This window comes from Martes martes (genome assembly GCF_963455335.1).
Source record: "Martes martes genome assembly, chromosome: 11".
Lineage (NCBI taxonomy): Eukaryota > Metazoa > Chordata > Mammalia > Carnivora > Mustelidae > Martes > Martes martes.
The window spans coordinates 65,397,046-65,423,582 of NC_137899.1; the positions used below are offsets into that span (position 1 = coordinate 65,397,046).

At 43.0% G+C, this 26,537-nt stretch overlaps 1 protein-coding gene across 2 annotated transcripts in view; it reads left to right on the forward strand.

Moving 5' to 3' along the window:
• Window positions 1-20,034: 20,034 nt before the first annotated feature.
• The window catches only part of BMPER (BMP binding endothelial regulator), a 247,467-nt gene continuing 240,964 nt past the window's right edge, over window positions 20,035-26,537 (forward strand). Inside the window, exons 1-2 of one of the 2 annotated variants that reach the window (XM_080818648.1) lie at window positions 20,035-20,199; window positions 25,054-25,139. In XM_080818648.1, coding sequence (XP_080674774.1) covers window positions 25,125-25,139 — 15 coding nt within the window. In that variant the 5' untranslated portion in view covers window positions 20,035-20,199; window positions 25,054-25,124. Of the gene's footprint in view, window positions 20,200-23,805; window positions 24,013-25,053; window positions 25,140-26,537 lie in introns of those variants that run through there. The other variant, XM_080818647.1, reaches the window with a different exon arrangement.

The following is a 26,537-nucleotide window of genomic DNA, read 5'->3' on the forward strand; positions in this document are numbered from 1 at the left end:
GGCCAGCAGGAGTGCAAGGCTGTAGGACCATACCACCCTGGGATTATGCTCTCCAGACTTCTGGTTATATGAGAGAATCAGATGCTTTTATTATTGAAGACACTGTCGGGAATTCTGTTTATTGCAACTGACCAAATCCTACTGATACAGGTAGGTACTACCATTAACTTGATAATATAGGACAGTTGAGGCCTCCCAGGGGACATGCTAGTGAGTAGCAATGGTGTATGGGTTGGAATGCTCTTTGTCTGATCCCAGAGCCAGAACACTTACTTCCTTTCTTGATAATTCTTCAACTTCACCTGGGACTCTGTCAAAAATGGAGGTTCTTCTTGTTCACTCCCAAAGATTCTACTCAGTAGCTCTGAGCTGGAGTCAAGGGAACATCCATTCTAAGTAAGCAGTGTGGGCGGTCCTGATGCAAGTTCTTTCTGAACCCCAGTTTAAGACTCACTGCCCTATGTTACCTAACTGCTCAGTCAAGCTCACATTCCAAAGCTCACTCTTCTTCCACCACTTTGGGCTGACCTCACTACAGCATCCATACTCTCACTCCTACTCCTCACCCTCTGCATAGGAGTAAACTCAGACACAGGTCTACCTTAGCATGAAAACATCAGGTCTCACTTTGGGATCCCTTGATTGAAAAGTAGGAACAATTAAGGAGGAGTGAGAGAGGAAAAAAGTCAGTGATGTTGTAATAGAAATGTATGGTGACAGATGGGATCTATGCTTGTGGTCAGCACAGAGTAAGGTGGGAAGTTTTTGAATAACTATGTTGTACACCTGAAACTAATGTAACATCGTATGTCAACTATATGCAGAAAAGAAAAAGAGGGGTGAGACATAGCTTCCCTTCTCTTTTTAAGCAGTATTTTCTCATTTGTTATATTGGACATCCTAGGTGGCCACAGATTGAAACAACCAGCTCTAAGTCTTATTTATTCCACCACTGGCCAACTCATTATTTGGATATCAGCTCCTTGACCAGTAAGAAAGTGAAATCATCACAAGTCTTTTTTTGCGGGGAACATGTAGGGAAGGTGTGGGGGAAGTAATGCACACATTCTTTTTTTTTTTTTTTTTTTTTAAAGAAACCCATGTGGTTCATTGTCATTCACCATAGACCAGTTCCTCTTGGCTTTGCCTGAGAGACACGGAATCCAAACTTAATATTGTAGGAAGCTGTGAAACCAAAGTTTTGAATTTTCCTCAAGAATTTTATTTTTAATAATAAAAAAAAACCCAAGCCCATGTGTCCCATAAAAATAAATGAATGTTTTCACTCTCGAACCAATAAAGCAGATGAAAGTTGGAAGCCACATAATGGTCTCTGTATAGCTCATCCTGGCCATGCAGAGACTTGGAGAATCAATGATTTTATGTTTTGCAGATGGGGGAAACTGAGGAAACACCAGGTTCATGTCCCTAGGTGTGGCTGTCAGCAAGTTGCCTGCCAGGTGCTCTAATTTGGAAGAGCAGCTCTCTTGAGGGTTGGAGAAAAGCCCAGATTCTGTAGCATAGCAAGTTCCAGCCTCCTATGAGTTCAGCTACATTTTCGACTAAGTCCTTTGTGCACCTAATGACCTGTGGTTCTCCAGAGGGTCCTGTTGCATCATGCCTTTGCGCATGCTGCCCTTTGCTGAAACACTCTCTTGCTCTTTTCCATGGAGCAAACACCCACTCGTCCATTGCTCACTCATCACCAGAGATTTTTGGTGCTCCTGTGTGGCTGTGCTCTCGAGCCCTACCACAGCACTCAAATACCTGATGATATTTGCTTGTTCTCATGTATCTGGCCATCCCATTATCTCCTGCCAAAGCACGCATGGGGCATCTTGAAGGCTGGATCCTGTTTAATTCATTTTTATGTGACCCAAGGTACATAGCCAGGCACAGAATAGATGTTCATTAAATGCTTGTTGAAGGCATAAACTGATGAAATGATGCAGACAAGGGGTAATATGGGGGGGAAAATAAGGTGACACCTTCAACCCCATGGTGTTCCCTAAAGGACAGTGGAAAAAGAAGCAGGAAAGAGGATGCCCATTTAACTTTCTGGTCAGCCTTTTCTTAGGAGCTGGATCTCCCCTTTTGGTCTAAGGAATGTAAACATTCAGATTCTTTTCACTGAATATAACTTCTTTCATTTAAAAAAGAAGAAGAAGAAGCGGAAGGAAAACTGACAGTTACTTGGGAGAATGATTTCTGCTGGGCTGCCAGTGACCATGTTTGTGGCTATGATGGGTATTTGAGCAAAACACTACGAAGTTGGCTGGGATCACTTAAGTCTTACCCCATTTGGGGGCAGAATTTTTTGAGGCTTGTCTTCCCTTGGGAGGAAGTCACACCCCGGCAACTGCTGTCACGCTATGCTCTGTTTAGTCCTGAATGAGAAAACCCTGGGCTTTGGCAACATTGCCCTTCTTGCTCCTTCAGTACAAAGGCTGAGAGTTGAGTAACAGTCATCCAGCAAGAGGGATTTTCCCTTTAGCCCGCGGGTGTCAGCCTCCCCACCAGGGGGCTGGAGTCAGGCCTGGTTAAGGTATTTACCCAGGCCTCCAGGCAAGGCAGCCCACTGTGATACGGGCTGTCCTGTCGATTTTCTTCTCAGGGATCCATAGATCATTTTATCTCTAAGCAACCTCCCCTCACAAAAGCTTCAGGTATTTGAATTTTCATAGTGGGAGACTGGGAAATTGAGAATGATTATTGGTGAAAGAGCCTCAGGAGATGGAGTTGGAAAGAAAGTTCTGAATCTTTAAGTAGACTGAACTTTATCCACTTCAGTGAGGCATAGTAGTACCAAAGCCGAAAAATGGGGGTACGGTAGGGGGAGAAAAGGGACAGGGAATGGAATTAACCTTCACATGAGCCTGGTCTGGTGCTGCAGCTTTATGTGTATAATTTCACTTTATATACACAAATACCCTGGAGCCCTTTTTTATGCTACAGTTGTACACAGATGACAGACTTAGGCTCAAGGGGATAAAGGGACACCCCAAGGCTACATACCTAGTAGATGTAGGGGTCAGAATGTAAATGTGGTCTGTTGCGGGTGCAGACTATGAATCAAGTATAAGGAGTAGGAAAGATGTAAAGAAAAAAAAGAATTATGTTGGGCAGTTTAAGCCTAGGTCAGTTTACAATTCTTTTTTTTTTTTTTTTAAGATTTTATTTATTTATTTGACAGAGAGAGAGAGAGATCACAAATAGGCAGAGAGGCAGGCAGAGAGAGGGGGAAGCAGGCTCCCCGCCGAGCAGAGATCCCGATGCAGGGCTCAATCCCAGGACCCTGAGATCGTGACCTGAGCTGAAAGCAGAGGCTTTAACCCACTGAGCCACCCAGGTGCCCCCAGTTTACAATTCTTGAGTATTTTTCCTCTGCTAAGTGTCATCCCTTTTAATCGTTACAAAATTTCCACTTTGTGGTGAAGAAAGTGAGACTCAGAGATGTCATGCCACCTGTGCAAATGACTAAATATTTCTGGAGCTAGGATTCAAACTCAGGTCATCTGGAATTCTAATCATTGTGATAAGGCAAGGAGGAATACACATAAAGGAGCATAAAGGAACAAGACAAGGTAAGAGAGAGTTTGTAGAGTCTGATGAACCATTTGGAAGGTAATGTCTCCCAGAGTACCAAGTTGGGTAGGGTGAATCCATGTAGTTTCAGAGAACAAGTAACCTGGAGTGATGGCTAGAGGGAAAGGAGCAGAGAACAGACATTAGCACTTCCTGCTGGAGAGTGACACCCCCTACAGGTCATAGCACCCTCCCCTCTCCCAGATCTTGTGACCAGTGCATAAGAAATGCCAGGGTATTTTAAGCTCCTCTGGTGGTTTTGAACATGCAAACAAATTCTCTGACCTTTGTCCTTTACCCTTGGGTCTAGGTGGGCTTGTAATTTGCTTAAAACCAATAAAATGCAGGAAAAGTGACTACAAGAGTTTTGAGGCTGGGTCATTAACAACAACCAGGCTGCCACCTTTTCTGTTGGGACACTCAAACTTGGGAATCTTTGGAATCTTGAGCTTCCATGTAAGAAATCTGACATTGCTGCCACGCTGTGAGGAAGCCCAGGTCATGTGTTCTGGCCAGTAATCCCAAATGAAGTCCTAACCAATAGCTATAATCATCTATTAAATATGTGAGTGAAGATCCTTCCAGATGATTTCAGTCTACAGATTTCAAGTTACTTTGCCCCCCATGTCTTTTTATTTTCCCAGCCAGACCCCAGATGTCATGGAGCAAAGGTAAACTATGCCATGTACCCTGTCAGAATTCCCAACACATGGAATCCATATGCATAATAAAGTTGTTTTGTACCACCAAGTTCTGGGGTAGATTGTTGTGCAACATTGGTAACCGAACAGCATCTCACTTTATTTTTAGAAGCAGCCCACGTCTCCTTCCATGTCCCCCATACCAAGCTCTTACTTTTCAATCAGTTGTGCAGACACAAGTGGTGGCGGTCCTCCTACAAGTGCATGAGTTCATTATGCTTTGATGAGGGCCCTGGTAGACTAGCAAAAATGAGCCAGCTACTTTATAACTGCCTCTCCCAACCAGGCTCCCAGGCTCCTTCCCAGCCCCTTTTCCATCCTTCACTTCTAGTTGACAACTCCCCACCCCCTTCCTTGTGCCTCCCCTTTTGGATGGCAAATAGCTTTCAGTCCATTCAGGCCCCAGGGCCAAAGCCTCTCATCAACTCTAGAGCCATTTATGTAGTTCACGCCTCCCATTCCTCACAACCCCAGGGGCAGCGCTGGGCTTTTAGTGGAAGTAGCTGGTCTGAAGCCACCTTAGTGGGTATCTCTCTGGCTCAGGTTCTGCCCTACTGGCATAATCCCATGGTTGTTAAAGTTCTTCAAAGAATGAGATGAGCTCATTTCTCTTAAATTAGTGCCTAGTAGGAGAAGTCTCATTTTCCCAGCACATAGTTCATTATGGTACCCCAGTGTTAACTCACCATTAGCAGTAAACAGAGAAAGAAAGTTCAGCCAGTAAACAGAGAGGAAAGTTTAGAGTCCAAGTAAGGCTTTTCTTGCTCTCTTTTGTTTGTTTGTTTGTTTTCAGAGTTAACTCTGCAGTCTAGTGTCCACCCAGCACCGTGTGCTAATAATGTTTTGTTGGATTTAAAGAGATCAATGTCTGCTCTACTTACTAGTTAGTGTCCTTAGCAAGTTACATGAGCCCTCTGAGTCCTATTTGCTCATTTGCAAAAAGCTGATAATTCTTGTCCAGGATTACCATGAAGATGGACTGACTGAGTTAATGTTGGTAGCTGAGTTGGCCAGAAATTAGGCTGGTTGAAGGATATGGTCTAAGATCTTGTTAATATTTTTGTCATGGTTGTTATTATTCGTGGTTACCCTTCAGGAATTCCCATCAGCTCTGCCTTCCAAGTAAATTTCAAATCCTGCCGCTTCTCATCACCTCTGCTGCCAGTCATCTGGTCCAAGCCCTGAGCACCTCTGTTTGCATGGTTGCCATACTCTCCTATCTGGTCTTCTGGTTTCACCCCACTTGCCTTTTGCTCCTCTACACAGCAGCCCAAATAGTCCTACTCCATCCCATCCTGTCACTTCCAGTCTCTAAACCCTGCCATCACTTACCTTCCTGCTCAGAGTAAAATTTTTGCAGCAGGCTACAAGTTGGTACAAAATCAGGCCCCTATTATCTCTATGCCTTCATCTTTCTCCCCTCTCTTCCCCCCTTTCTATTCCTTCAACAGTGTGCACCTGCCCTAGAGTCTTTGTACCTTCTGTTTCTCAGCCCATGAATGTACAACCTGTGCCTTTATTTCCTTCAGAGCTTAGCTCACATGGCAGCATCTTGTTGAGTTCTTCCCTGACCATCTTATTTAAAACACATCCACTGCCTTTTTTCTGCTTTATTTTCCTGCAGTCAGTCATTTTTCAACCTGTATTGACTTATTCATTTATATTTATTACCCATTTTTTCCAGCTAAAATAGAAGCCCATTGAAACCAAAGATTGTGATCGCTTCATTATTACTACCCCCAGTGCTAAACACAGTGCCTGCCCTACAGTAGACCCTCAAATATGAGGTTGAATTGACTGTAGACCACAGAAACAACTTACTTGGTTGTTTACTGGTATTTTATATTAATGAAGATGACTGTGTGCATTCACAGCATCATCAATAGTTTTGTTTAAGAGCACTATCACTGTGCTGCCCTTATTTAGTTGGAGAATATGCTGCTGATAAAAGCCTTGGGAGAAAAAAACAGTTGAAGTCAAAGGGTGTAGGGATAAGACCCAGGTCTTCTGTTTGCAATTCAGAATTCCCTGCCATAATCAAGTGTGGATTCTCACTGTTCAGATCAACCATATAATTTGCAGAGCCTAGTGCAAAATAAAAATGCGAAGTGTCTCCTTGTTCAAAATTATTAAAAATTCCAAGACCTCAACAACAGTATTAAACCAAGAGTAGGGTCCTTCTGAACACAGCTTACATGAGTATCATGCTGGCCTCACCCATTTTCTACAACTGTCTATATTTTTGCATCCCATGAAGGCAAACCTTAGGAGGTTGGTTTACTTAGTGAACTTTTCCACACCATCTATTTAAATTGCCATGAGGCTAGAAAAGTGAAGGTTGTCTGAGGTCCACTGAGGTCCACTGATAGTCAAGCTTCAAAATAATCCCCCTTTAAAAAAAAAAAAAGACTGATTTATTTATTTGAGGGCGAGAGAGAGAGTGCGCGCAAGCATGAGCTCATGGGGTAGAGGAGCAGAGAGAGAGAGACTTTTTTTTTTTTTTAAGATTTTATTTATTTATTTGACAGGCAGCGATCACAAGTAGGCAGAGAGGCAGGCAGAGAGAGAGAAAGGAGGAAGCAGGCTCCCTGCTGAGCAGAGAGCCTGATGTGGGGCTCCATCCCAGGAACCTGGGATCATGACACGAGCCAAAGGCAGAGGCTTTAACCCACTGAGTCACCCAGGCGCCCCGAGAGAGAGAGACTCGTAAGCAGACTCTGTGTGGAGCCCAAGGCGAGGCTCGATTTCACCACCTGAGCTGAAACCAAGATTCAGATGCTTGACTGGCTGTGCCGCCCAGCCACCCCAATCCACTTTTGTTTTGTCCTGGATTGTGACAACCTCAGTTTTAGAGCAGGAAGATGAAAAGATACCTGAATAGTTGTCCCTACCCTTTGAATAGGTTACAGTCTTCTGTGAATACAACGCTAAATGCTGAGGCCAGAAGTGCCCTGGGGCAAGGTAAACGAGGATTGCTGCTTTTAAAAGACAGCAGGTCATTCATTTGTGGTCCACCTTCACTGTCATCTGGTCATCAGCAGCAGTCTCTGCATAGTGGTCTGCAAATATGGACCAGCCTGAGGGAGGTCTGAAAAAAGTGTGGCAATGGGAACTGAGACAATGGTCCAGGCTGGAGGCAGGCCTGTAGGCCTCCAGGACCTCCAGGCACCAGGCCTCCAGGTGCCATCAGGTAACTCAAGCGAATGATGAGGATGCTGGCTGGAATTCACCAAGGCCTTGCTGGTCAGATCAGCTCCTTTCCTTGGGACTTATTTTTTCATCTTTCGTAGGAGGACCATATTGTTCAGAGGTTATTTTTGAATATTAACCAGACTTTAAACATTCACTTATGTTTTGAGTTTTTTTGGAGTCAAGCATTATAAAAAACCTAAGCTCCTGGACCCCTTTATTCACATTTTCCTGAAAAACAAAGAGAATCCTTTTGCATATTTTCATTACAGGTCCATCTTGACCTCTCAGATATTTTAAATGACCTGTTCTTTGGCTAGAAATATGAGTTGGTTGATTGGAGCTGCTTCTAGGCCCCCCATGAGTATTTTTTGAAACCAAATTACAAACATCACAGTTGAAATAAAGAAAAATGTTAACAGAAATACATTACTTAAATTCTAAAGTTATTTCTAGACTTTTAGAAAGTTCCAAAGATGAGATGATTTGGCCACAAAGCTTTTAAAAATATTAAATGAAATGAGCAGAAACATTAGTTCCACATTTCAAGGACAATTTATCACTAAACAAACGGATTTGGACCTCTGGAGATCTTTCTTTTTAAGACTTCAAAGTCTTTTTGTAAAGATAGCTAAAATAAATATCATACACTATTTAAAAAATTCTGTGTACACTTATATCTTAAAGTGAGTTGTTTTTTTGTGGGTCAGAAGTAACCCATTTGTGTAGGAAGACATGTGATCATTCACATTTACAAAGGTAGGCTTTTCCTCACTCCCATTTTTGTCTTTGATCAGGGCTGTTTAACATTTAAGGGTAGTTTGGCTTGTGATATTGCTTAAATGTGTCCATTAAACTGTGGGTATCAGTTTAATAGGGAATGAAATGTCACAAGGTACTAGCCTCTGGTATAGTCTTAAGAATTTAGGCAAACATATTTGGAATCATAGGTTACCGCCTTCCCCCCTTAACATAGATATTCTGGGAATTTAACTTTCTCTCTGGTTCTGTACAAGGTTCCCACACAAGTAGGACCAACTTTCATTTTGACCATTGTGATTCAGATATTGTCCAGGGAAGGAGACTGGGAGAGACTAGGACGTTCGTGGAAGCCTGGGGTATGACTTGCCTTGTTTCTTTGCAACCTTAACAACACTGCTGCATTTTTAGGGATGACTAGCAGGAGACAAGGAATTCTTTCCCCGGCAGAAAAATCCCCAAGAAAAGCCAGAGTTGGCTTATCTTACTGCCATTGTTGTTCATCTATCTCCACCAGGCCAGATATCACTGAGAGCCAGGAAGCCAGGACTAGCTTCTGTCCCCCTTTTCCAAGCCCAGCCCCCATTTCTCCCTTTTAGAGATCCGCATTCTTTCCTTAGATATGTTAATGCCCTCTTCAAGGAGCTACCTGGGGCAGCCTCTCAGTCTCCTTGAGAAGATTTTATATCTCTACTTAGATGATTTATGGCTCCCATAGCGTTGAAGGCTCAGAAAGTAGCCTGGCTCCCCCCACCCCCCAAGCTTCCAAGTTCCGGAGGGTTGCAGGCAGCGGGAACCACTTCTGTGCCCCAGATGTGTCTGTTAGAATTTTTAAAGCATTCATACTTGGATTGAGCTAGATTCAGGACTAGGATCCCTAAATAGCCATTATTTCTACCTGATAAAAATTGAGAGTTAAATTGATAAACTAATTGATAATTGTTAAAAAAATTACTAGGTTGAACTGTAGGAAAGTGCTAGTATGCAATCATTTTTACTTACAAATTCAACAATTTCCTGTGGTTCTACCTAATAGTGTAAAATATCTTCAGACATCAATGGAGAGATATTGAAAGCTTTTTTGTTTTGTCATTTCATTGTTTCATGTCCTCTAACTTCTTTTTCTGTACCCTGCATTCCTTTACTAAGACCACCCACAGGCGTGCACGAGCACACACCCGCACACGCACAGTGACTTAACCTTCCTCTTCTGGGACTTTAGAGAATTAAGAAACGAGATGAGAATGAGGTAACACATTTACGTGAATAAAAAGCTTGGACAGTTCTCATGATATTCTTTTCCTTTGTTCAGGGATATCCACCCTCTTCCACCCCTCCTCTTCCCCAGCTCTGCCTGAAATCATTTTATTAGCTTGAGAGCAATGAAGGCAACCTCCTCACAGTAGACTTGAGGGCAAGGCTGTGTGTGTGTATGGAACAAGCCCCAATTTTGAGGCACAAAGATTTGGATTCTGCCTTTGGGTTATTTCTTGGTATGTTCGCATACCATATTTCTTGGTATACAAGAAATATACAAGCATATACAAGCATACCGTATCTTGGGCAAGCTTCTTAACCACCGTGCTCTTAGTTTTCTCATCCATAAGCTAGGGGTCATGATATCTACTTCATACAGTTGAAGGTGTCGAGTAAGATGGTGTATGTAAACTACCTAAAACTACCTGGGATATAGTAGGTGCTCCAAAATTCTGTAAAACCAAGATTAAATTTCCTATCCCTTGGTGCTTCTAGCCTCCATGCCCACCCGTCTACCACACGTGGCTCAGAAACCAAAGAGCTGCTTTCGTTGAAGTGACATGTGGCCTGGGACATTGGCTCTCTCAGTGGTAACAAGTCACTGCCGGCAGAACCTCTGCTGCTCTGGGAACGAGAACTTGCATCTGGGGAGGCACAGAAGTGGCTTTGTGGCACCAGGGACATTTGGGCTGGTCCTTAAGGCTGTTTAGGATTTAGACACACGCTCTAGGCCAGCGAGGTCTCATTAAACTTTTTGCAATGTTGGAAATGTGCTAGAATCTGTGTTGTCTAGCATGTGTGGCTACTGAGCACTGGCAGTGTGGCTCGTGTGACTGAGGAGAGAATATTACATTTAACTTTAATTAATTTAGAAAGCCACATGTGGCCCGTGGCTACAGTACTGGGCAGGACAGGACTCACAGGAAACAGCAACAGTGGAGTGACAGAAGAGGAAAGCCATGGGGGCCAGTGTGGGTGCAGCACGTGCTTCAGCTTGGCTGCAGCCCAAGCTTTGTGAAGGATACTGGTTGTACCGGTAACTGGAGAGGGACATGGAGCAAACTCTGATAGTCAGTGTAAAGAGTTTAAATGTTCTTTTCCAAGCCATGGAAGTTAGTGTAGGTCTGTGAGCAAAGGAATGACAGCATGCTGTTCTACATCAGAGCAATTGATCTGGCAGGAGGTAGAGGAGAGCAGTCTCTGATTGGACCAGAGAAACTGGAAATGGAAGCTCCTTGAGAGTGTTACTGCAAGAACCCAGGTGAAGCTCTCACTGCTTCTGGGCACCGTGGGAACAGCTCTGCCTGGATTACCCTATGTTATTCCGAGGCGGGTACTACCAGGAGATCCACTGTGCAGACAAGGAAATGGGCTTACCATCAGTGAAGTTACATATCCTCAAGTAAGTACGGAAATACAAATTTGAACCCTGGTCTGTTGAATTCCAAAGACGTAAAAGAAAGTATTTAACTCCTCTCTACCTCTATTTTAGATCTCCCCGGGGAAAGTAAGAAAGAGACTTTGTCCCCTCCCCCCTGCCCTGCCCCTCCACTGTGATGGGATTGAGGACACAGAGTCAACCCTATAGATCAGGATTTGACATTAATCCTACCAGGTGTGGCTTTACTCAGGACCTGAGAAAAAGAAACTCTAGCTCTTCCAAATGTACTTCTGAATCTTCTGAATGGGACTCGCTGTTTTGTTGCCAGTCAGACTCTCTCATCTTCTGCTGCCTTGCCTTGGTGAAAGGAAGGCCCAGATTAAGCCATTGCTGAGCCCATTACCTTGCCTGTTTGTGGGCCAGAAGAGTTATCTGCATTTGGGGAACTCTCCAGAAGAGTAGAGACTTACTTCCTTTTTGAGATCTCTTCAATTTGCAGGCAATTACTGATGGCTTTTAAAATTTCTTTTACAATCTTTCCTTAAGCGGCAGCTCAGTGTGGTGGTAAAAACATCAATTTGAGAACAAGGATGCCTGTGTTTGAACCCTGGTTTACAGTCTGACTTTGAGCAGGTTACTGACAATACTACCTATCTCATGGCCTGGTTTTAGGATTAAATGAGTAAAGGTACCTAACGTGCATAGAATTGTGCATGACATTTATTATATATGGTTTATAATTTATTATATATGATTTGCCAAAAACTGAGTGGGGATGGGAGCTTGAGTGCCCCAGGGTGGCCAGGAGGAGACCCTGAAACCACCCTCAAAAGACCACTCTAAAGTATTTGGGTATGGATCAAAAGGAGCTGATCAGAGAGAGACCAATTTTCTGAGTTAAGTTCAGGCTCAGCATAATAGAGAAGCCAATCAAATGTAAACACACGCAGAGAAGTTACCCTGGGAGGGAAGCGAAAAGGAAATCTTGACAGGTAATGGAAAGAACAGCTTCTTCTTGCGTGGGAGCAAACTCTTTGCACGTTCATGCAGGTGACTGGGCTTAACCACAGGCCAAGTCGCCCACGGAGCTTCTTAAATCGCAGCTTCAAGCTGTGCGCTCCTGTGGCCCCAGTGCTGCCACCTACAGGGCCTTCGAGGCAATGCGCGCCGTCGTTGGCTCCCAATCCTCATGAGCTCCTCCCTCTTTACAGGTTTTAAATGCCTCTGCCCTAGATACAACGATTCTGAAACACGTTTCAAAACATTATTTCTAAAAGGGGGTTAGTGCAGAATAAACCATGGCAAAACTCCACACACAGAAATGTAGAAACGTCTCTTTAAGCCTGCACCATATGCCAGGCACTGAGTTAGTGGCTTGGACATGCTATTGCCTTTTATCCACATAAAAGATAGCATCAGCATTATTATCCCCATTTCAACGTAGTTTAGGGAATCTAATACACAATTGTTCTGAACCTGTGCCACTCACATTCCAGAGTCCATATATATCACATAACATAGTATCCAATAGATTCTTTTTCCACCTTCCCCAAGCGTAAAAGCATATACAAGCATATACAATTGAGTTGACCAAAGAGGATCAGCAGTCACGAAGAGCTGCTGTTTGCACATGACAAATGCTGCTTACTTTGAGCTATTGTTTTGAAAATCTGGGCTCCTCAAATAAAGATGCTATGGCAGAAATGTTCACATATGCAAAAGTGAGCTAGGTCTTTATTACCAGGGTCCAGATCTTTGTCCATTTGTGAATTAAACTATGTCTATTCATTCAAGCTAACGTGAATGAATTAATATTGTAGACAAACTACAGAACAAAGTGCCCCGTCTTGTTTTTACCAACAAAACCCCTATCAATTAATCAATGTTTGAGCACACTTATGCTTTATTTATGCTACAAAGGTCATGTTTAAATTGACCATCCTGTGGTACTAACAGTGCTTCTCAAAATTTAATGGACACACTGTTCAGCTAGGGACCTTGTTGAAAGGCAAATACTGATTCAGTGACTCTGGGATGGGGTCTGAGTTTCTGTATTTCTAACAAGCTCTCGGATAATACGGATGCTGCTGGTTCAGCAACCACATTTTGAGTTTCAGGAAATTTGAAGATCTTGATGTTCCTTTGAATCATGAAAATAAAAATTTAATTTGTAGCATATTAATTATATTTTACTGTTTCCGAATGCTTTGAGAATCAGTATACTACATTTTCCATCTAAAATATTTTATCAACTAGAACATTGAATGTACTAGCATGTTCTATTCCTTCACCCAGGCTGGCTTGTAAAGTGTTCACTGCTACATAAACCTCAAGAAATTTTGCCTTCAGTCAAAGAGTAGTTTAGCATCATGAAATTATTTTCCAAACGCTAGGGGAGAGTAATGATGATACTAACCTAAGAAAAATTTGTTAAAATTATACTTACCACTTTTTCAGGTTCTTCAAACTGACTCTTCTGCCATGTAGGGAGTTCACTACATGGAAGAGTATAGCAGTAGACCCAGTGCCTTATAATGAAGAAGCCTGTTTTCACATCACCCTGATCTGGGAGTTCATTTATGTTTATGCTTATCCGAGTGTCCAGATGTTGAGTGGCAAAAAGTAACACATTCACACGTGATACAGAGCAAAGACCTATTATGATGCCCAAAGGACAAGCTATTTATAGCAGTAAAGAATAAAGTGACCCATAAATAGACTGCCATTTACTTGTTTGTTTTGTCTGGGGTCCATTTAATGGCATCTGTTAGTGCTACGATAGCTAATGCCCAGCAATTATTTCCATCCTGAACCTCACTGAGGAAGAAAAATGCAGTGGAACTAGATCCTCTGTTTGGAATTGATTTTTTTCCCCCCCACATCAATTAAAATATTCAGTAAAGGTGTTGGGTTCTCCCCTAGTCCCTCCTGTTTACACAAATAAAATATATACATTTAAATAGCTAAATATAAATGGCTGCCTTATATGTTCTCTATATCTTAGAGAATATAATGTCTCAAATTAGGGTAGTGGAAATTATGGCAACTTTAACAAGAAGAAAATGAAATTATGGTTATTTCAATGAGAACAGAGTACATGGTATGCATATAGTAGTTTCTCAATAAATGTGGATTGACTGCCTTGAACAGCCTTAAGATGGATTGCTAGGTGTACAGAGACTGACATGGATTGTGAAGATAAGGGTAGACTCCAGAGTGGGGAAATAGACTCCTGGTATCTCTCCAGCAAGACCAGTCTCTTTTCTCCTCTGTACATCTTCCTCTAATGCCCCACATTATCTACCTTTAGCTTTTGTGCTTTAGGTTCAGGTATCAATTATAGCAGGTGCTATAGTACTTAGATAATGGTGTATTAACTTTGCAATTATTATTGTAAATAATATTTATGTTGGCTATTCAGGGCCAACTATGTGGCAGACTTCAACCAGAGAGCAAAAGGTACTTTCCCCCCAGCTCAGGTTTGAAAAATCCAGAAGAGCTAGGGTCATGTTTTCAGGGCTGGGCCAATGAGTGTGGTCAGAAGGAGGAGTCATTATAATTGGTCCAGCTTGGGCCACATGATCTCCCTGTTTGTAAGAAGTGTGTGGAGATGGTAGCAGTGGGGAGGGTGCAGTAATGATTGGCAGGCCTCAGTAAAACCATATATTTTGAAGAATAATTCCCAAAGAAGGTCCTTGCCCTTCTGGAAAAAAATTCATGTCTCCTACAGCTTTGGGGCAAGTTACTTAATTTACTTGAACCTCAGTTGAAGAGTTTGTATAATGAAGTAGAATTAGATGCTTTCTCAGGGTCCTTTTATATCCTAAATCTCTAGTTTTCAGTTACTTTTTAAAATGTAGCACTTTATAAAATGATTTCACATCCAATCCTGACAAGCAAGCAGGGGTGATGCTATTTCACCCTCTTATTAGATGGAGACGCTGAGCCTTACGAAGTTAATTAATTAGTCTCAAATCATTAGAATGTCAAGTGGCAGAACTAGGACTAGATATTAAGTCATTGGATTAGTTTCAAAGAATTCCCTTTGAATGCTTCCCGCATTAGTGAAATTAGTTTTCTTCATTCCTTAATGACAACTAACTAATCTCCTGGGTAGCAAACTACTATATAAATTAAGCTCTAGTTAATGGGATAGTTTTGATGGATTAAAACTTGGGCACTGGAGTTTCTTATTTTGCTGCCTTCTGAGAGATACTGAGATTGTTCATTAATGTGATTATTGTCTTTCTAATGGAAGGTACTGGAGAGTATGGCTTGGGGAAGGAAAAGCTACTGCGAATTCAAGTTGAAAGAGGATGCTTTTAGGAAGAGAGTGAGGGGGAAACTGGGAGGAACTGATTGTCACCTTGTAGCTCACAGGCACTTGATATTATGCCTTGAAGCTGATGGTGGTCAAGTAAGTCACCATTATTTGTTTTAAGATTTCCTTGAATAAATATTTGCACCACACAATCAATGAAGTTGAGAAAGTCAATGGGCTGTGTTTTATTTTTAACAAGCTTTAAATTAATTGTATGTCCTCTGTATCTACAAACGTCTATGAAGATAACTCTGAGAAAAGCTTAGAGCTCTTGATGACTTGCAAGTACATCAGTCTGGCATATAAAATTTCTAAGACCGGGGCGCCTGGGTGGCTCAGCGGGTTAAGACCCTGCCTTCGGATCAGGTCATGATCTCAGGGTCCTGGGATCGAGTCCCCCATCCGGCCCTCTGCTCAGCAGGGAGCCTGCTTCCCCCTCTCTCTCTGCCCTGGCTCTCTGCCTACTTGTGATCTCTCTCTCTCTGTCAAATAAATAAATAAAATCTTTAAAAAAAAATTTCTAGGACCAAAGGGGAAAATAATCCTTGGCTAAGAATGCATAAAAATATCATTCAGAAGCCTTAGTGCATATGCCTTTATTCTGTCAATTAATGAATTTCTCCTCTAGGAAAGAAATATGAATGAAAAAAGATGTTCATGCAAGCATCTGTTACAGTAGTCAAAAACTGGAAGCAACTTGGAAGATTAATTAAGAGAATGATGATACCGTCATAAAATAGAATATTATATAATTATTTAAAATGATGCAGCCAAAGAATAGTTAGTGACAAAAACATTCACAATAACTTAATTAATAAGAACATGGGCTCCAGAGTCAGCCAACTTGGATCCCAATTCTAGCTCAACTAACCCCATGTTGTATGACCTTGAACAATTTACTTAATCTTTTGTGCTTAATATCACACAGACATAAAATGGGGCTAATGATAGTACCTGCCTCATAAGCTTGTTGGATGAATTGAATTAAGTAATATGTAAACTGCTTAGCACAAAGCCAGTCACTTTAATAAGCCAGTCACTTTTTTTTAAGGTTTTATTTATTATTTGAGAGAGAGAGAATGAGAGAGAGAGCATGAGAGAGCAGAGAAACAGAGGGAGAAACAGACTCCCTGCCAAGTTGGGAGCCCGATGCGGGACTCAGTCCTGGGACGCCAGGATCATGACCTGAGCAGAAGGCAGTTGCTTAACCCACTAAGCCACCCAGGTGCCCCAATAAGCCAGTCACTTTAATAAAAAAACAGTACAACAGGGATGCCTGGGTGGCTCAGTGGGTTTAAGCACCTGCTTTCAGCTCAGGTCATGATCCCGGGATTCTGGGATCAAGCCCCATGTCCTATTCCCTGCTTGGCAGGGAGTCTGCTTGTCCTTTCCCTCTGCCCCTGCACCCTGCTTGTGTTTGTCCTCTCTCTCTCTCAAATAAATAAAATCTTAAAAAAAAACAACAGCCACAAAAACAAAACAAAACAAAACAAAAGCAGTACAGCATTTTCTTTCTTTGATAATCTGTATTTCCTACTTTGGGGGCCAATTATTATGATAATTCAGTAATGAAGGAGAAAATATAAAAGTTATTTTTAAAATTATCTTAAATATTTTAATTATGGTAAAGTAGACATAACGTAAAATTTACTGTCTTAACCATTTTTAATTGTACAGTTTGGTAATTGTTGTATATACTCACTTCATTGTGTAACTAATTTCTAGAATTCTTTCCCTCTCCCAAAACTAAATCTCTACCCCTTAAACAACCCCCATTCCTCCCTCCTCTCAGCCCCTGGCAGTTACCACCCTATACTTTCTGTCTCTATAAATTTGACTGTTCTGGGTGGTTCTTATAAGTGGAACTGCACAATACTTGTCTTTTGTGATTGACTTAGGTCACTTAGCATAATGTCCTTGGGGTTCATCCAGGTTGTAGCATGTGTCAGAGTTTCCTTCCTTTTTAAGGCTGAATAATATTCTATTTTGTGTATCTAGTACATTTCATTTATCCATTCATCTGTTGATGAACACGTTTTACCTTTTGGCTATTGTGAATAATGCTGCTATGAGTACAAGTGTTTAAAAGTTGCTTTTTAAAAGAAAGAATAAGTTACCCTGAATATCCTAAAACTCACTAGACATAAGTAAACTGGCACTACGGCTGGTTGAAATCCAGGATCTGTTCTTTGCCTCTGTAAGTGCTTCAGAGATTAAATATCAGATTAATTAATATCAGATTAATTAATACATTTAGATTTTTATTGGGAACTTATTCTTTGTCTTTAGTTGTAAATTTTTCAGAAGATTATATGTTTAGTGGAGAATAACAAAGAAAAATAAAACTAACAAGGACCAGAAAAAGATGCTGCTTTCCTCTCATGTTTAGGAAAGTCAGAAGTGGTGAGTCTAGGGCTCATTTTGCATTTCATATCCTAGTTTAATCTTCTTTCTTGCACTTCCATGTCCTTAAAGCTGTTTTTGTTTTTGTTTTTGTTTTCCTGAAAGCTCTTTTCATGGAAAAGAGTGGTTGCTGGCGTTCCAGCAGCATCATTTATGCTTAGATTCCAGCCATCAGGAAGAAGGAAGGGAAAAAGGAAGAGTGTCCCCTTGGGTTGCTACCTGTCAGAGAGGCTGAAGAAAGAGGTGTTTATTGCTGATAAACCGTCCATGCACTGCACAAATTAGGGGTTCCTTATTGAGGAAGAATGGATACTGGGGGACAGCCAGGGGTCCCTGCCTGTCTCATTCATGTTACTAGCTCCTGGTGGTATACACTGTTAAGTAGGTGGTGCTGAACAGTTCTCTGAGTCTCTAGATAATGCAGAAATAGTTCTGAGGCAGTGGTGATTTTCTCTGTTCTGTTGAAGTTTACTCCAAATGAGACTGATTTAAAGTCTTGCAGGAGAGCTCGTAAGACCTTGAACAAAATGAGCAAGGCATTAGCTCAATATCCTGGTGCCTGAGGTTTGTGTGGTGATTCCTTCAACTGTATCCCCCACTCCAGATGGACAGATAGGGCTGCAGCTTTGGTGCCAGTGAGGCTGGTGATGGGGCGAAGCTGGTTTGGGGAGTGACTTCCCAGAGAGAATGTGGAGAAGAAGACCCTCTCTCAAAGATTATTCTCTATAAATGTGCAACCCTGGTGCCTACTTACTGATGGAGTCAATTTATATCTGATTTTTATAATCTCCAATATCAAAATGATTTCTTTATTAGATAGTTTAGATATTGAAGGAAATTAAAAAACATCTTTGAAAAATAGCTCTTTTGCTTTAATTATAAAACTGGAGAATGTATGACCCTCTAATGTGGGTGTTTTGGCTCATATATATTTAAATAAAGAAGTACTATGTGAGACAGGCACACCTTCCCTCAGAGACTGGTACACCTTCCCTCATTTCTCATGGTGTACCATCATCCTTGTGGGCAGGGTTGGGGTGAGGTCAGAGGTGGATAAGAGCCAGGGAAGGAGTGAAGAGGACTTTATATACTACAATATTATTTCAAAAATTAAAAAACAACAACAGTGATTTTGTTATTCGGTTGCAACTGTGTCTAAAAATGCCTCAGTTCTATCATCTTTACCAAAATGCCCTGCTTTAGAAATGGATAAACTCTGGTGACTACAGTCATATGAAAAGAACCTTGAGGTTACAAATAATGGAGAGAATGATTAATTGAGAAAAAGAGCAGGTTAATGACTTAGCAATTCAATTTTAATAGTGATCATTTAGATAAAATGGGCCAATATCACTGAAATGGTGCTTTTGTCATTGTCCCCACTCTCTCCACCCCCTACTTTTTGGAACGACAGGAGAGTCCTCTGAGAGAATCTGGAGGACTTCTCCCAGCTGTCATGGTCAGGCACCCTTTTTCTGAAGGACCAGAAAATAAGCAAACCAGTGGCAAAGCCCAAAAGAGAGTGCAGTTCTTTAACATTGAGTCTAGTGATCTAAAAGCACACTCACTGTATAACCTAGGTGACCTGGGTTGTGGTCTGCTTTTTATTGTCTTAGAACTTGTGTCGTTGGTGCTAGTTCAGTTCAGCTGGTATTTGAGTACTTATTGAGTCAACTCTGTAATTTTAATTTGCATCCCATCTAAAACAGCCCCTGGTGCTTTCCTATAATTCCTATGACTTAAGAAGGCAGGACGTTTGTAACAGAAAGCCCCATGTCTGTGAATGAGAGGAACTCTGTGTAAATGGGCAGGAAGTTGGTTTATATGATCTCTAAGTGCTTAAAAAAAACAGAAGCAGCATTACTGTTCATCCCAAGAAGAATCCTGTAGCCATGCTGCAGAGGCTGAGAGACTGGTTCACGTGTATTAGACGCCACATCATCCGAACCCTTTCTAACAGGTGCAGGTGGAAACGGCGCTCTGCCACAGAATCACTAATAATGCTGCCTGTGCTGACTGCCGAATATGCCTGCAGGAATCGTTTCCTTTCTGCAGAAATGTAGTCTGGTTGTTGTAAAGAATTAGGCACTTATTCCATGTCAGACTTTGTGTTGCTTATCTGGGGTGGAATCTTGAAGCGTTGCCTCTAGATTCCTCATGATTTCCAAGGCTGCCCACGGCTCCTGCTCAGCCAACAGAGAGAGCTCTTCGAGTGACTACTCCCCATTCTCTTTATAAACCCTGTGTCTCCTGGCAGTTCCTCTCTACTCTTGCCAGATTGCCCTTCACCTACTAACACTCCCCTTTTGCAAGGCTCAGCTCCTGTGCCACCTCCTCCAGGAAGCTTAATCTCTTCTTTAAACTTCCACAGCAGAGCCTGTTATTGCCTCCTTTTACACAGTAATGCCCCTTTATCTGCAGTGTCACTTTTTCTGCAGGTTCAGTGGCCAGTGGTCAATGGAGATCCGGAAGCAGATGGTCCTCCTTTTGACAAATCACGAGAGGGTCAGTAGCCGCCTAACTTACCTCACGATGCCTCTGTCATTCACCTCCCTTCGACGCATCACGTAGCCACTTCATCATCTCGTGTCATCGCAGGAAGAGTGAGTACAGTATGATAAGATATATTGAAAGAGAGAGCACATTCACACCTTATGATAGTATATTGTTACAATTGTTCTAGTTTATTATTGGTTATTGTTAATTTCTTGCTGTGCCTAATGTAAATTGAACTTTATCATAGGTATGTATAGGAAAAAAACCCCCACATATATATAGCGCTTAGCACTATCTGTGGTTTCAGGTACCCACTCAGAGTCTTGGACCTTATTTTCCTGCAGATAAGAGGAAATTACTACACTCATTCCTACCTTCATTTACAAACATGCTTTATCTCCTTCACTAGATGGTAAGCTTCTTAGTAGCACTATCGCTTATCCTGATCAAGTCTAAAATGCCTAGCCTGATGTCTTTTATAAAGCAAAACCCTCTCACATTTATGGAGTACTTTTGGCCCTCCCTAGTGGTTGGTATCACAATTCCTTTACTCTGCTGCCTTTTTGATAGATCTATTTATTTCTATTTTTAGGAAGCTGGGTTGATGCAATTTCTTTTGCTAAATTATATATTTGGTTGGATTTTTTACTGTAAATTCACTATCATAGTTTTGCAAGGAGATGAGAATGTCAACTACCACAGGACTGATTTCCTTTTAGTTGGATTAGGTTTTATATTGTATTTTAAAGAGGATGAGACAGTACTTCGTCTAACTGCGAATGGAATGGGCCCTGAGTTAGACAATAGTCTTTGAGACCATTACCTCTTTCTCTAAAAATCTTATAAACAGAGCCAAACACACTGCATTCTTTTGATTTCAGTCAGGAGAGTTTGGGATTTGGATGGCACCACCATTTGTTTTAATTGTGAAAATAGACTTATATGTTATTCAGAGAAGCCGCCTCCTTCTTTTCTTTCTTTTTTGACCCTGGACTATCTCAGCTTTGGGGAGACAGAGACTGTCAGGCAGCTGATAGACCATCAGTTGAAGGGGGTGGTGGCAGAACAGTGCAGACACCTGCTGATAAGCCCTTTGGAGAGAAGGATGCTCTTACAGAAGTAGGCCCCAGTGGCTGAAAAGGCAGCAAGGGAAATCACTGGTGGCAGCGGATTGGAACAAACAGGAAAAAGAGACAGGTTTGCCAAAGGCTTCTGTACATCTCTCCCGTTTATAAACTTCCAGGCAGATGAAAATGTTTTCCAGGTGGTTTTTGGATTTGTCCCTACAGAGAGAGTTTTAGTGCACCTCGAAGCACCATGCCCCTGGTTAGCGAAATCCACACACTTAGATTTCATCATGACAAATTTTGTCTCCCAGACCTTTGAGGATGCATGGCTGGTGCCAGGGAAGAAGACACATTGGAGTAACTCACACGTCCTCTTCAAATTTTCTCCAGTTCTGTAATGTGTGTTTATGCAGATCTACTGCTCAAGTCTGGGGCAATAAAAGGTCTTCCAGCCTCCCTGTTATTCTGTTTTCCCTAGTTAGGTTGTGAGTAACGTCTTTATCTAAAAACCCCATGCAAAGAGAATCTTTTTAGATTGAGAAGGTAGTGGTTTCAACTGATTATACTTATCTGTATTAATAAAGGTTTTTATTTTATTTTTTAAATCAGTATGGATTGGGAAGTAAGATTGGGTTTAGAGGTTATTTTTGATGATCTCTTTCTTTATGGTTAGTAAACACAGACACATTCTGATTTTTGAGAAGCTGCCTGGTCATGGCAGTCATCTGGGGGTAAAAAAAACCCCAGTCACACGTAATCTTTCTTCTCTTTTAAGTTTTACACTAAAAATCTGTTTTGAGAGGGAAATAGAGCGTGCTAAGCTAATGACAGCTTTCCCTTCCCTTATTTTTTCCATGTCAGAGCAGTGTGCTCCTATCAGCTCCTTGTTGTGCGGGGACGTTGGCAATCCTGCATTCAAACAGGAAAACAAATAAAGAGCTCCCCCCGCCCCCAGTCGTGGAGGGTTTAAGATGGAACTGGACTAAATGGGTGCAAACAGACTAATTTATTTTCAAAGGTGTGGTTTCTGAGACTGCAAACAATCCACTTTGCCTGGAGACTGTTAGGTGCGTCCCACAGATAAAAGTGCTTGGCTAGTCGAAGGTTGCCCTTTGGATCCACCCAGGCGGATCTGTCGGGAGGATCGGCACGAGGGACCTGGTTTCCATCCTTGGGGAGAGGAAGCCGGCAACCCAAGGTGAACTCCGAGGACAGCTGATTATAAGATCCTAACATTTGCCAAATGTCCCCTAAATGCCAACCTGCGCCTTCGCAATTTGGTTACAAAAATTCTTCTCCTCTCTCTTGCAACCCCTCTTTGAGCAGAAGGTGGTACGGTTGGTCAGAAAGGCCGCGATTCGGACGGAGGTATCCGCGGTATTTGCGATCGGGCTCGCCGACACCCAGGGCTGCAGAGACCAGAAGGGCGCAGCCCGGCTGCGAAGGCGACAGAGCTCCAAGCTGCTGAGGTCGCGGTGGCGCCCCCCCCCGCCCCCCCGCCCGATATTAGCCGCCCGACGGGTCCCTCCCTCTTTCGCGAGTGAATGAATGATTAGTCAAAGAGCACCTCCCGGCCCCAGTGCGCCGGAGGTTGGAAGGGAGGAGTCTTGGAGAGAGGGTTCCTCTTTTCTAGGGGCGAAAAGCGTTCGCCTCTGTGCTTTTATTAGTCGACCTTGCATGTGGTTTCAACTTCTGTCCTCCCTAGAGTCAGGACGCGAAGACACAGAAGCACAAAACACTGATGTCGAAGGCGCCTCGCCCCTCTGTCGGCTCAGCCCGGCAGTCCGCTGTCGCGCCCCCGCCAGAGGGAAGCAAAGCTGGGAGTGAAAAGTTGCTGGGCCCCTCCTGCGCCCCGTTTGTCGCTCCTTCCCAAAGCTGGGGCACCTGGGAGACAGTAGGGTGGTGAAGCGTCCCCGTGCCCCATTTTCTGCTTTCTCATAGGGTTGGGGCACCCCGGCGTGAGCTGGAGTGGTGTGGCATCCCCTGATAGGGGAGGGATCCCCCGGGAAAGGGAGGAGGCACCGAGCGCGCCGGGCGGTGGAGACACGCCTGCCCGGCTCGGATCTGCACCCCAGGGTTGGCGGCTTCCCTCGAGGGGCTGGGGAGCGGGCTGGACGCCTGGCTGAGACGTGTCCGGGGCGCGGGGTTCCTGCGCCCGGGCGCCCCCAGCGGGTTCCGGGAGGCGGCCGGTGCGCCCCTGTGTTGGGCGCGGGAGCGAGCGCGCGCGCCGGCCGGGCGGAGAGCCGGCGGGGCCGGCGGGAGGTGGGGAGTGCAGGAGTGGAGGACGCGGCGGCAGCGGCAGCGCCCGGGGGCAGTAGCTGCAGCCCGGGCGGCGGCGGCGGGGCGGCTGTGCGCAGCCCGCACCGCAGCCTGTCTTCTCGGCCTATCTCCGGCTGCTCCGACATCCCCTTCCTCCCGGCCCCATCTCAGGCGTAGGGTGGCCCACGACTAAGCCGCTGCGAGCAACTCCCTAAAAAAAAAAAAAGAAAAGAAAAGAAAAAAAAAGCCGCATTGGAGGAGCCTGGCCGCAGGACCCCTCCTCCCTGGCGCCCCTCACCCCTCGCTCCCCCCCACCCCCCGCTCCCGGACGCCCGCCTCCCTCCTTCGCGGACTGTCTCCCGACTCGCCGGCTGAGAGCCCTTTTTGACTGCGAGCGGAGGTAGTGGAGCAGAGGCGGCGGCGCGGGACCTGCAGTCGCCCGGGATTCCCTCCAGGTGACGATGCTCTGGTTCTCCGGCGTCAGGGCTCTGGCTGAGCGTCCCTGCCGGCGCTCGCCCGGGATTACCTGCTGCGTCTTGCTGCTGCTCAATTGCTCGGGGGTCCCCATGTCTCTGGCTTCCTCCTTCTTGACAGGTAGGGGAGGGGGCGGGAGGGACCGGCCCTCCCGGACGCTGGCTTGGCACCTGGGAGAGGAGTCGCTGACTTGCCCCGGGGACGGGAGGGTGGGGAGCGAGCACCTTCGCGTCTGCCACTCGCTGGCGGATGGGGATCAGGCGAAGCCCGCCGTGTTAAGGGGTGGGAAGGCAGTGAGTAGGTTAAAGGATGGACACTGAGACCCTGTTAACATGAATATAGGGATAGTAGAAATTCTGTTTGAATTTGAGAAATTTCTTTATATTTGTTATTTTCCTCAGCCCTTGTTTTGATTTCTTCTCCTCCTGTCGTATCAAGGAAATAATTGCACCGTTTTCCACACATCCTTCTTTCTCACTCTATAAGGTTCCAATATAGCTTCTGTGTTAGGAGTGTTTTTTAAAGCACTGGCTCTCCAGACTTTGAATTTAAAGAAACTGTCATATTTTAAAAAGGTAGTGCTAGCAGGATATAATAATGATGTACTTTCAGGCAGGTGAAGACCTCAGCCGCTATTCTGAAGGACATACTTTACTGACACCTGGTGCAGAAAAGAAAATATTAAGTCAATTTCTAAGAGAAGAGGAGAGAAGATTGTTTCAAAAAGTGATTTAAACTCAAAGCAATTTGAGGCAGATTCATATAAAGGCCTGCTTGTTGATGCAGTCCTGAATTTTATTTAGCCCTAATGTCCACTTTGAAATTTTTTTTTTGCATATGGGGGTATGTGTTTAGTTGAAATATCTTCATCGAGGAGTAGTATTATTAAAGATTCAGTGAAAGAGTTGGATTTGTGCTTAAGCCACCGGAGAGCAGAAAATCTCTCTATATGATAGTCTTTTTTTTTAAAAACTTTAAAAAAACTATTTAAAATAATTATTTTGGGGGGAAATTTGTTTTTGTTGCATTTGATTATTTAAAAGTCATTAAGGATTTCTGAATTTGGTAGTTGCCTCAGAAAAGGTTTAGTGTAAAAAATTAAATGCTTGCAATAATGCCATTAAGCAAAATTTAAATGGATTTTGTTTTTCTTTCACTCAGGGTCTGTTGCAAAATGTGAAAATGAAGGTGAAGTCCTCCAGATTCCATTTATCACAGACAATCCTTGTATAATGTGTGTCTGCTTGGTAAGTATGAGGATCAGGTAATGTGAAGTCAGTTGCTCCCTTTGACAAGATGAATCCATTACATGTAGTAATATAACCAGATCTTAAAAATTGTTTTTAGTCCTTACAAAACTGCACATAACTGTTGAGTTGAATTCATCTGAATTTCTGAGTTTTATAACTTTGGTACTTTCTGTTTCATCAGGCTTAGGATTCTTATTTTTGACATCATCCTTATAGGAAAAAAAAATGAAGACTTTGTACAGCACTGTCCCAGTGATAATTACTGTTGACACTGTCTGTTCCCAGAATGGCTGTTGGCACCAAATTGTAGGTGCCATCAAACTTTCTTCCTTGGTTCTGTCGTCTTAGTGAGAAAATAATAAGATAACATTTAGGTATAAAGGTCAGGGATAAGATAATGTGACAAGAGGAAAGAGAGGTGATAGTCACAAAGAAGAAACCTGAGGACAAGACGTAATCTTGGATTTCTTTGCCTGTTATACCCTAAGATCTCAAAAACAGTCTTTATATTTCTGATCTGGAAGCATGAGTCAGAAAGACATTCTCTTCTTAACACAGAATGGTACTTGGCTGCTTATTTAACACTGGTAGTGGCTAATAGATTCAAAAACATAATTTGTTTCAATTTATTTTAGCTTAAGAGTTAATGATAAGATCAAATGAGTAACCATATGGGGGAGATGAAATTATATGAACAAGAAATTCTGAGGTGAAATAGGGATTCACAAGGAGCAATATTTTTGCTTGAGATTGCTTTATATGCCAATCGCCATTGGCAAAACTTGGTTAAGAACTACATATCACAAAACTCTGCTGGAAAAACATTCAGGCAGCCAAATGCAAAGCCCCAAAGTGATAGATGACTGCGAGTTATCAGATCAGCATGGTGTATGGAACTGGGGAAGGGAGTCTTCTCCATTTAGGTGAAAGCCAAGCCATCTGGGTTTAAACGACCCAAACTTTTTCATGACAAGGGATGAGGTCAATGTTGTAAAATGATAAATGAGTGAAGGTGAATGCCTGTATCAAATGATTAGCAGGTCCTGAAAACTAAAGGAATCAACAGAGACAGAAGTAAAAATGTAGTACATTTGCTGAGATCGTATATATATCGCACCTTAGTAAAAGCTGAGAGGGGGCTCTTTGGATTTTGTTTATGAGCTGCCATGTTAATTAGTGATCCTTCACTAAAGGACCTGTTGAAAAGAAGCTTTGCATTTAAATTTTGTATCCATTGTATATTTACTAACACGGTGTGTGAGTGTGGGGGGGTGTAGGGGGAGAGAAAACCTTCCCCTTTCGTTGATCTTATCTGTATAATGTGAGTGAATTATTTTACCTTAATTTCTTACAATTTCAGGGGGGGAGATTCCTGAATAACATTTAAATGTGCTT